The following is an 11,496-nucleotide window of genomic DNA, read 5'->3' on the forward strand; positions in this document are numbered from 1 at the left end:
TCTCTCTCTCTCTCTCTCTCTCTCTCTCTCTCTCTCTCTCTCTCTCTGTGTGTGTGTGTGTGTGTGTGTGTGTGTATGGGGGGGAGGGGGAGGCAGGCAGAGAAAGGCAGAGAGACAGAGACTAAAATAAAATCACACTGTATTAAACTACTCTCTTACCATAGCTTTCCATGCCAGTGCATTTCAGATCCATTAGTAGCTTCTCTGTCCACTGTCTGTATGAATCACAGCGTATTTAGCTGATGCTCTCTTATTTGACATTGAGGCTGTCTTCCCTTGCTCACCATACTGACAGTGATACAGTTAACATAGCTTTGCTAAATCTTTTTGCATTAGTGATTATTTCTGTAGGAATTCCCAGCAGTAGATTTAGTGGATGAAGTACATGCTTAAGGTGTTTGACATATAGCCGGGCAGTGATGACATAGCCGGGCGGTGGTGGCGCATGCCTTTAATCCCAGCACTTGGGCGGCAGAGGCAGGCGGATTTCTGAGTTCGAGAGTTTGAGGCTAGCCTGGTCTACAGAGTGAGTTCCAGGACAGCTAGGGCTACACAGAGAAACCCTGCCTCGAAAAACAAAAAACAAACAAAAAAAAGATGTTTGACACATGCTGTCAAGTTGTCCTTGTGAGTTTGCAGTTCATACTTCTGAGTGTGTGTCACCTCTGTTGAACTGTAATAGATTTCAGGCTCTGGATGCTCAGTAAGAGAAAAGGTGATCTCAGCCCAGATAGAACTAAGCTCCATCCATTTATCGCAGTTTGCAAATGATGCTCCTGCTGTTTTCTCCCCTCCCCCCTATTTTTTTTTTTATTGTATGTGTATGGATGTTTTCCTTCATGTGTGTCTGTGTACCACTTGCATGCCTAGTGCTCAGAGGCCAGAAGAGGGCATTGGATCACCTGGACCTAAAGTTACAGATAGTTGTGAGCTGCTGTGTGGGTGCTGAGAATCAAACCCAGATCCTCCAGAAGAGCAACCAGTTCTCTTAACTGCTAACTCATCTTTCCAGCCCCACTTATTTTGTTTTACTTAAAAATAATGTGAACCACAGGAGCTTCGAGCATGTTTGTCATTCTTGAAGAAGCTTTGAATCAACACTGTTTTTTTGTTTTTTTGTTTTTGTTTTTGTTTTGTTTTGTTTTTGTTTTTTTTTGTTGTTGTTGTTTTTTCGAGACAGGGTTTTTCTGTGTAGCCCTGGCTGTCCTGGAACTCACTCTGTAGACCAGGCTGGCCTCGAACTCAGAAATCCACCTGCCTCTGCCTCCCAAGTGCTGGGATTAAAGGCGTGCGCCACCACCACCCGGCGAATCAACACTGTTAAGGTTCTGGCCCATGTTCTTGTTAGAGTACACATTCTGTCTCCAGAAGATACAGATAAGAAGTATTGGGTCTCAGATGTAGTTCAGCTAAACACAGTCAATAAATGGAAATATTGACCATTCTCACTTGGCCAACAGAATTGCTTCCTTGGAAAATTAGTTATAACATCATTCACCTAAAAAATGAGATCTAAAAGCAAGGCCAGCAAATGCCTATTGCAGGTTCTGAGTCTGTGACCTACGGGGCAGTCTGCTCCTACGCATATTTGGCAGCCTAAGAGTCTCACTTTTATGTTTTGGATCAAAGTGAAAATTGGGTTGGCAGTTGATACTTTGCATTCTGCTCTTTAAAAGACGGATTAGTTGTATAGTTGTGGTTCTTTTCCTTCTATAACCCATACCCAACATTTGCTTTTGTTTCTTTCCCAAGACCCGGGCCCGTCTGACGAGGAACTTCCCTCATCCCGTCATCACCTGCCCCGTCTGCTCTTTTTCATATCCATCTTTCTACTGTTCAGTCTCTGTCAGATGAAGGGCCTGCAAGCAACGCAGACTAGCACAGGGATAGAAAGTGATTTCATAAGTTTCTGCTTTAGGGGAAGAGCTAAGTAAACTTACATTGCAGTAGTATATCACCAAAGAATTTGTGTCATGGGTAATGGTCAGATACAAAATTATGCAAGCACTACTGTTGAATCATAGAGGCATCCTTTAAATGCACATGGAAAATTAACCCTAGCACACCGAGTTTTCTGGTTTTTACTGTTTGATGATGTCATGGCTATTGTCCCCCTTCTGCCTTCTTGCTTCTGAAATTGACTTTGGATTTTTTATTCTGACATACATAAGCCATGGAAAATATAAAACTGGCAATCCCTATAAAATGTTTTACATCTGTTGGGTGTTTTTAGAAAGCAAGGTAGAGGAATAGGAATTTAACCATTTAACTCTTAAGATGTAAAACCTTACCATAACTTGAATTTTTTTTTTTTTTTTTGTTTTGGTTTTCCGAGACAGGGTTTCTCTGTGTAGCCTTGGCTGTCCTGGAACTCACTCTGTAGACCAGGCTGGCCTCGAACTCAGAAATCTGCCTGCCTCTGCCTCCCAAGTGCTGGGATTAAAGGTGTGTGCCACCACTGCCTGGCATAACTTGAATATTTTACTGAAAAGTAGAAATTATTGGAGAATTTAGTGTGTAGCATAGAATTTATATTAGATTTTTGTTTATCCACAAGCATGAGTTGACTTGTTTGCCAGTCAGCATTTCTTACCACTGCAAGGAGTCAGGTTACTGAGATGATAAGTAATCTATTTAAACATTCCAAGTGAGTGCTGGGTTCCAAGGTGCTCGTCTTGTGGGTGAGTATTTAATAGGAAATGTACATGTGATGGTTTGTATATGTCCAGGGAGTGGCACTATTAGGAGGTATGGGCTTGTTGGAGTAGGTGTGTCACTGGGCTTAAGACCCTTACCCTAGTTGCCTGGAAGTCAGTCTTCCACTAGCAGCCTTCAGATGAAGATGTAGAACTCTCAGCTCCTCCTGAACTATGCCTGCCTAGATGCTGCCATGCTCCCACCTTGATGGTAATGGACGGAACCTCTGAACCTGTAAACCAGCCCCAATTGAGAATTCTCCTTATAAGAGTTGCCTTGGTCATGGTTTCTGTCTGTTCATACTAGCAAAACCCTAACTAAGACAGTACATGTAAGCCATTTTGTGCAAGGCTCCTTAAACTGGCTTTTTATTCCTAGTCATCTAACTTGGTACAATCTCATTGCAGGAGAATGACATCTTGGGCTGGGAGAAAGGAGCTTATAAGAAATGGGGAAGGAGTAAGAAGAAGTGTTCCGATCTAACACTAGAGGAGATGAAAAAGCAGGCTGCTGTCCAGTGTCTGCGCTCTGCTTCTGATGAAGTAAGTTTATGTTTTCTACTGCTTATGGGGAGTGGAGTACCCTTTTTACAATATAACAACTTGACAAAAACAACCTAGAAATAAACTACTCATCTTACCATAGAGAAGCTAACATCTTTACTTTATAAACTCTTTCATATTTGGGATATCTATCTATCTATCTATCTATCTATCTATCTATCTCTCTCTTTGAGGCAAGGTTCTACTATGTATCCCTGCCTGGCCTGGAACTCAGTGTGCAGTCCAAGCTGGCCTCAGGCTCACAGAGATCTGCCTGCCTCTGCTTTCTGAGTACTAAAATTAAAGGCATGCCTACCATGCATGGCCTTACATTTTGTTTTATAATATATATTTGTAGGCTGCTGGTGGTGCATGCCTTTAATCCCAGCACTTGGGAAGCAGAGGCAGTTGGATCTCTAAGTTCAAGCCCAGCCTAGTCTACAGAATTTGCTCCAGGACAGCCAGGACTATCCAGAGAAACCCTGTCTCAAAAACAAACAAACAAATAAAACAACAATGAAAACCAATATATATGTAAATATTTTTGTGTGTAGTAGTCTAATTAGTAATACACCATTGTTTTAGACTCAGGTCCTTGAATGTGCTCTGTGAGAGCTCTGCTGCTGATCTATGGATCCCAACTCTGTCTTTTAAACAAGAACAAACAAACAAACTGTTATGTCATCCTGTTGAATTTCATCAAACAATATTGCAACAGCATTGTAACACAGTGGTCACTGCTCAGTAGCTGACCTGGACCTGGTTTTCACTGTGCTGTCTGGATACTGTGTGTGGTGCCTTTGTCATGTGTTTGCTTCTTTTGGATGTATTCCTAGAAGGGGACTAGGACTCCTTATGCCCTGAGTACCATATTTGTTTATAATTCAGATTTGTTTTCGTTTTTTAGAAGATGAGCTTAATTTTTAAAAGATCTTTATATAGAAATACATTCTGCTAAATTTGCTTTAGAATGTGATCATCTGTTTAAACAAATACTATCAATTCATATTTTGTCACCCACTCTTAAGATGAAATCTTTGAAATCTTAATACTCAAAATGATTTTTTGATGAGATGGTATGGTTTTAAATACTATCACAGTGGAAGGTTGGATTGAGAGGGTCCCAGCCTCCAGACTTCTTCCTGAAGCAAGGTGTTCCGTGGTCTAATGTACTTGGCAGTTTGCTTCATCTGATGACCTGTGTAATTTACTCATCTGGCTGTATCTGCTGCACACGCCTTACTTGTTCCATGTTAGTCCTTGTCCCAGTTCCTGTCTTGCCCTGTCCTGTCCTGTTAACCCACCTTCTACTATGTTCTCTGCCAACTCACAATTGTCTATAAAAACCCTCTTTCCTGCCTGGGAATCTGTAATGACTATTCCTGGTTGTCAACTTGACTATATGTAAAATGAACTATAATCCAGAATTGGAGGGCTCACCTGTGATCCAGACCTTGAGGCTGGAAGACACAAGTTTCTGACCTGGATCTTGACATGGAGATGCTGAGGATAGTGGCCATGAAAAGCTTAGGCCCAGGCAAGGTAGTACACATCTGTAATTCCAGGAGACTAAGACAAGGAGATTTCTGAGTTCAAGGTCAGCCTAGGACAAAACAAGTCCCAGATCCAGGCGTGGTGGTACACACCTTTAATCTGGGCCACACCTTCTGCTGGAGACTTACGTAAGGACATTGGAAGAAGGAAGATCTCTTCTTCACCTGCTTGCATTTACTTGCCAGCACATCAGTTGGAACCTACTTCTTCAGGATTCCAGTTTATATAGAAGACCAGCTGAAACAACAAGCCTTGTGGGGATGAGCAATTACTAGATTCTTAGGCTTCCGATTCATAGCTGACCATCGTTTGGGTAGTTGGACTACAGCCTGTAAGTCATCACAATCAATTCCCTCAATATAGAGAGACTTCCATAAGTTCTGTGACTCTAGAGGACCCTTACTAATACAGTATCCTCCACACTACCACATCACCTGGGGTCACAACCTCTAACCCTAGATTTCCATTGTGAATTTGACTGTGCTCTTTGGAGGTAAGGATGACGTTTCTGAGGTAAGGATGACGTTTCTTCTTTTCTTCTCTTTTTTTTTTTAAAGATTTATTTATTTATTTATTTATTTATTTATTTATTTATTTATTTATTTCTATGAGTACACTGTAGCTGTCTTCAGACACACCAGAAGAGGGCATCAGATCCCATTACGGATGGTTGTGAGCCACCATGTGGTTGCTGGGAATTGAACTCAGGACCTCTGGAAGAGCAGTCAGTGCTCTTAACCGCTGAGCCATCTCTCCAGCCCTTCTTTTCTTCTCTTTAAGAACCTCTCCATCATGGGAATCCTCTTCCCAGCTCTTTTTCTCTTCCCCTTCTTTTGGACTTTTAAAATTATAAACTGTCTGAAGTTGCTGCTCATATACCACATCCTCTTGGGACAGTTCTGTGGACAGTGCTGGTTACTCTTCCCTGAAGTCAGGACACTGCAGAATCCAGTAACTCTGGCTTTAGGGAAGAAGTGTTTGGGTTCAGGGTTTAGGGGATTAAATTACATCTTGGTGGCAATGACATGGTGTGGAGCAGATTGTGGTGCCAGGAGAACGTGAGACTTGGTTTGTTAGCTTTTGGAGGATAAGGAGGCCAAAGTTTAGTCAGGCTAGCAGCCTTCAAAGGCCTGCTCATGGGCACCATGTTCCAAAGGCTCCATAACTTTGTTAAATTGCACTGCAAGCCAGGGGCATGTCCTCACACATATGAGTCCCTGAGGTATCTTCCAGATCCAGACCATAATTTATGGCTCTATCATAGCTACCGTTGCATTACTCAGAGCAAGAACATTCTTCATCTGATTTTTTTAAAAAATAGGGTATCTATAGGGATAAGATATAGGAATGTCTCACTGAAGCTGTGGGCTGAAAGAGGACCCTGAACTAAGGACTGTGAACAACAGATAAAGCCATTGTCCCTAATAACCTAAAGTCTCCCAATGCCTTTTTCCCTACTTGGCAGCCATTATGTTCTTATTATTTCCAGCCCTGCTATAGCATCCATGTGGTGAGAGTGGCCATCCTAGCCCCAGCTCATCATGAATTCTGGAGTATCCAATGTATGTGTCCGTCCCTACTGTGATGCAGTTTGGTGTACAGACAGCAGAGAAAGATGGTGTGATTAGGCAGTCACACATGTGGATTGATAAAGTGGCAAAAGTGTGAACTCGCTGTCTGGATACTATTTTCACATTATAAGAGGTGAGAGAGGGGGCTGGAGAGATGGCTCAGCGGGTAAGAGCACTGACTACTCTTCCAGAGGTCCTGAGTTCAATTCCCAGCAACCACATGGTGGCTCACAACCATCTGTAATGGGATCCGATGCCCTCTTCTGGTGTATCTGAAGACAGCGACAGTGTACTCACATATATAAAATAAATAAATCTTTAAAAAAAAAAAAAAAAACAAAAAAAGAGGTGAGAGAACAACCAGTCCAGGAGCAGAGAACACTCAAAGCTGCAGTGTTGTCCCAGCCAACCCTGTCTGGGGCCTTCTTTTCCTGGGTGCACGGTTGGAACTGATGTATGGATGGCCTAAGAGTCTTTGGCTTTCTTCTGAGAAACTCTGAAGTATTGGAGGGTTTGGAGAACAGGATAATACAGCATGACTTAAATGCTTATAGCTTATGGCTGCTGCCTAGAGACTTGACAGTGATGAACTGGCTACCTGGGCAAAGTGCAGACTAGATAAAATTGATGAAGGAACTGTGTGGAGGCAGAGGATCCTGTGTTGGGGAACGTCCTGCACTACATTGATACTGTCTAAGAAAGCAAGGCAAAATAGCAGCTGGTGCAGTGGCCCTATGGCAGATGACCAGTTAGGCTCTATATTGAGGACAGAGCTGACCAGAGTGGATGAGAGTAAAGAAAAGGAAGATAGTCCAGGAAGAAGACAGGGTGTCTGTGGTCTGAGTACCCCTAGGAGTAGAGTTTCCTGTGCCTGGGGAAAGGAACCACAGGAAGGTACCCATCTGATGGATGGAGTGTGAGCACTTCCTGGTAGCCTGAGGGCAGGTGGCTGAGTATCCTTAGATAGTCGAATGCTTTCACGCTGTGTATGGATGGAGCCCGGAGCTTCTCTCTCCAGGAAGGGTGGAAAACTGAGGTTTCTGCAGAAATTTCCGATTTTTCAAATATTGAAAAGCGAGGACCTGAGAAAAGCAAGCAGGAGGGGCTGTTCTAAAACTCTGCAAGTTCAGTAGCAAAGGACATGGAGACATGCCTGTGCAGGAGAGCAGGATGAGGGGCAGTTACGCAGCCTTCAGAGCCTGAGCCTCTTGCCCTCCTCTCCTTCCCCACGTTTGCTTTCCTCACTCAGGATTACTTTATATGTTCTTCAGTCTCATGTAAATGGCAGTGAATTGTATTTCTTTGCAACTTTATTTTCAACATTTAAAATTTTGTTTAAATTCAGTTTTTTCATTCTTAAAGAGTTATTAGTAATTGTCAGATTTGAGATATTTATTCTCTTACTAATTGTGATGGTTTGTATATGCTCGGCCCAAGGAATGGCACTATTAGAAGGTGTGGCCTTGTCGGAGTAGGTATGTCAGTGGGTGTGAACTTTAAGATCCTCATCCTAGCTGCCTGGAAGCCAGTCTTCAAGCAGCCTTCCAATGAAAATGTTGAAGTCTCAGCTCCTCCTGCACCATGCCTGCCTGGACGCTGCCATGCTCCTACCTTGGTGATACTGGACTGAACCTCTGAACCAGCCCTAATTAAATGTTGTCCTTATAAGAGATATCATAGTCATAGTGTCTGTTCATAGTAGTAAAACCCTAACTAAGACACTATTGAATCTTTCAACCTTTTCTATCACTGTTCCCCTCTTCCTCTGCGCGCGCGTGTGTATGTGTGTGTGTATGTTGTTTTGTTGAGATAGTATCTTACTATGTAGCTAAGTGTAGTTATACTAGAACTCAGAGTCCCACCTACTTCTGTCTCCCAAGTGCTGGAATTAAAGGTGTGTTCCACTATGCTAATAGGCTCTTATGTATTCTTTGCAGTACCTTTTCTAGCCTATGTGCTGAACCATTGACTAGATTGAAGTCTTAGATTCTGGTATTTGACAAAAACTGTGAACCTGGCCAGGAGGAAACGTAAGCTTTCTCAGTACAACAGTTTTCATTCATATTAGTAACCTTCCCTAGTCATACTTCATAGATGAAAATGTCTCCTCCAGCCAGGCATGGTGGGTCATATCTGTAATCACAGCATTTGGGATGCTGGGACTGGAAGCTGGTAAGTCTAAGATCAGCCTGGACTACAGAATAAGACCTGCCTCAAAAATAAATTAATTAGTGAATAAGCAAGGTCATTTTTTGTTTTTGGTGGTTTTGTTTTTTTTTTTTTTTTTTTTTTTAAAGAAAGTATCTCATTGTATAGACCAGGCTGCCCTCAAATTGAGCATCCTCTAATGTCACCCTCCTGGTGGCTGGCATCTCAAACATGTGTCACTGTGCTTGGCTGATGGTATTATTTTATCATCACTTATGGCAGATGTTGGTAGCCTCTTTTTTGAGCGGATAGGGAATGCAGTGCTGGACTGGGACCTGGGGCCCACATGCCTAGGCAGGTACTCCACCACTAAGCTGTGTGCTGCCCCACACTGAACCCCTCCTCCCCATAAGTGCACCACCCCAACAGTGTGCAGTCCTCCCTGCGTATGGCACGTTGTTCATTCAGCAGATGTTTCTCTCCTAATCTGTACTAAAGAGTACATGATGTAAGAGCTAGAGGCACTCTGGAGATTCTACTGTGTTCAAAAATGGGAACTGTCAATCCTCATTGGGGCCTTAGAGCAAAGAGATTTGGTTTGGGGATTTTAAATTTTTGTACTGCTTCTTGGCCCTGATGGCAAGAATTTGTGAGCTGGCTCTATATGCTCAGTCTTCTCAGTCGGTAGTCTTCTGTTTATTAGCTTAGCAGTGACAGCTCCATATTTTGTAAGGGTTTTCAAACTTTCAGGCATTAAAGTCTGAAGCTGGTCCTTGGCTCTCCTGTGTGCTGTCACTAGTAGCCATTTTTCCTACACCTTGCCTTGGTCTTTTCATTCCCCTTCCAGCTCTGGATTCTAATCTGTAAAACTAAAAGAGCCCTGGGCAGTGTGGGGCTCACTGTTTGATTTCAACTCTGTAGGTTAGCAGAGTTCACTGGGAAGTTTTGCTGATCTTATTTGTGGTATGATGCAGCTATAGCAGAGTAGGAATGATTCCTGTCCGCACAGGACTGGTGCTTTAGCAGGCATGGTCTGTGGAGCCAGGAGTTGGCATTCTACAAGTACATGTGTCCCCATTACTAAGGATCAAGTGCTGGACAGCATGAGTCACTAGTACTACTGGAGGAAGGGGCTGCCCTCTGGCACTCAAATGGAAAATTTAAGACTGTACTTTCAGTCTGGCAGTGGTGGCATACGTGTGTGTGTGTGTGTGTGTGTGTGTGTACACATGTAGGTAAAAAAACACATTAGCTAAGGAAAGAAAACAGAAACCTGGTTAGTAAAGCTTAATTTACACACAGGAAGGAGTAAGGTACTGTTTCTTATGCTGCTTATATTTGAAAACATAGGTATTTTTATATGTAAAGATATATACATATATTCTATGAGTGAATGATAGTATTGTGTATTGTTTGTGTGTGTGTGTATGTATATCTTTCATGTGTGACTAGTTGTATGTCTATGTAGTTTATTCTAACTAAAAGATAATATGAATACCATGCTCACAGGTTGTCATGGCCATTCTGCAGGCCTGGAAAATGGTAGCCTATTTTAGAGGTTGAAAGTAGTTTGGTAAGCAGTCCCCAGAGGTTCCATGTTCTGCACTGGAGATAGCCCCAGGTTTGCAACCAGTGACATAGGCTTGTTGTACAAGACAGTATGCAGCGTGTCAGCTGACAGCCGTGTTAGTTTCAGTATCCTGGAGAAATGGACTATAATTGCGGACCTCATCATACCTTGACCGTTATGGTAAGCAGACCTCAGTGATGGGATTGTGCAGTCTACCACTGTTGAACAACATATTGTCTGCCTGCTTTTTAGAGCTGTAAGTAAGAGGCAGCTGTCCTCTGGCGTAGTTTCTCTTTTCCCTCTTAAAGACTGGGATATTCTGCAGATAGAAAGTAACTGTGGGTATTTACAATTTATCATCCTAACTGAAATCTGTTTCTTGTAACCAAAGCTCTGTAAAGGGGCTTTTTTTATTACAAAAAAAGAATATCTACCATACTTTGCTGAGTCATTTTGAGTTCGGCGAATGGGTAAAGTTTATTTTTAGCCCTTGAAGGCGCAGAGCGGAGGCACGGGAACTTGGGTGGCTCTTCTGTGTGCATCTGGCCAGCTATGTCTTTTCAAAGAGGCAAAATCCAACCCAGACATAGCTTGTCCCTGAGTAAATCCGAAGTTTCCAAGAAACACTGTGACTCTTCTGTCCATTGTACAATACTTTTTCTATTTTCTTGCCAAAAAAAAAAAAAAAAGAGAATTTAGAATGAGTGAAAGATATGTACTTGCTATTTCAAGTGTACATTTTCTTTGAAACTTAACTCATTTTATTCTCAGTATCAGATCCTTTCATGCCCTCTCTGTATGCACATGCCTGTGGAACTTTAGAAATGTCTTCTTTCCTTGTATACTTGTTGGTCCTGGGCATTGAACTCAGGTTCTCTGCTTGGTGGCAAGTGTCTTTATCTCACTGGCCCTTTGGCGTTTCTTTATAGAAGTGTGGCTGTGTCTGTCTGTTAAAATAAGCTAGAGCTTCCATGTGTCTTTCAGCATTGACCTGTGTTCTATATTGCTCTTTCTGCTGGAATTGTGAGAGTTCACTTTAAAAAAGAAAAGAGGATGACAAGGAAGGGAAAGGGGAGGAGGACCTACTTTGTTTTCTTTAGGCTCTAATCTTCTAGAGACTAAGGAGGTTTTGTAACCCCTGTGTTAAGTTTGTATAAAACAATGATTGTAAATCTTGAGGTTGTTTTTGTGGGTGACTAACTTTTGTCCCATGGTGGACACTTAGATCTTGCTTATTGAGGAAGACAGAAGCCTCTCTTGGAGATGCACTCACATTGCCACAATTTATCATTAAGTCCCACTTAGTGTCCTTCATTAGTAAGATGCTTACACTAGGTTGGCTTTACATGTTTTTAAGTTTGACTGTTTTTCTTTCTTTCTTTCTTTCTTTCTTTCTTTCTTTCTTTCTTTCTTT

The 11,496-nt window shown here is 42.3% G+C and overlaps 1 protein-coding gene across 3 annotated transcripts in view; it reads left to right on the plus strand.

Moving 5' to 3' along the window:
* Positions 1-11,496, plus strand: part of Kiaa0232 (KIAA0232 ortholog) — a 65,777-nt gene that overhangs the window by 34,491 nt on the left and 19,790 nt on the right. For all 3 annotated transcript variants that reach the window (XM_028758101.1, XM_028758100.1, XM_028758102.1), the window contains exon 3: positions 3,105-3,239. In XM_028758101.1, the coding sequence (XP_028613934.1) occupies positions 3,105-3,239 (135 nt within the window). The remainder of the gene's footprint in view (positions 1-3,104; positions 3,240-11,496) is intronic.

Source organism: Grammomys surdaster, unplaced genomic scaffold, assembly GCF_004785775.1.
Source record: "Grammomys surdaster isolate TR1022 unplaced genomic scaffold, NIH_TR_1.0 126187, whole genome shotgun sequence".
Lineage (NCBI taxonomy): Eukaryota > Metazoa > Chordata > Mammalia > Rodentia > Muridae > Grammomys > Grammomys surdaster.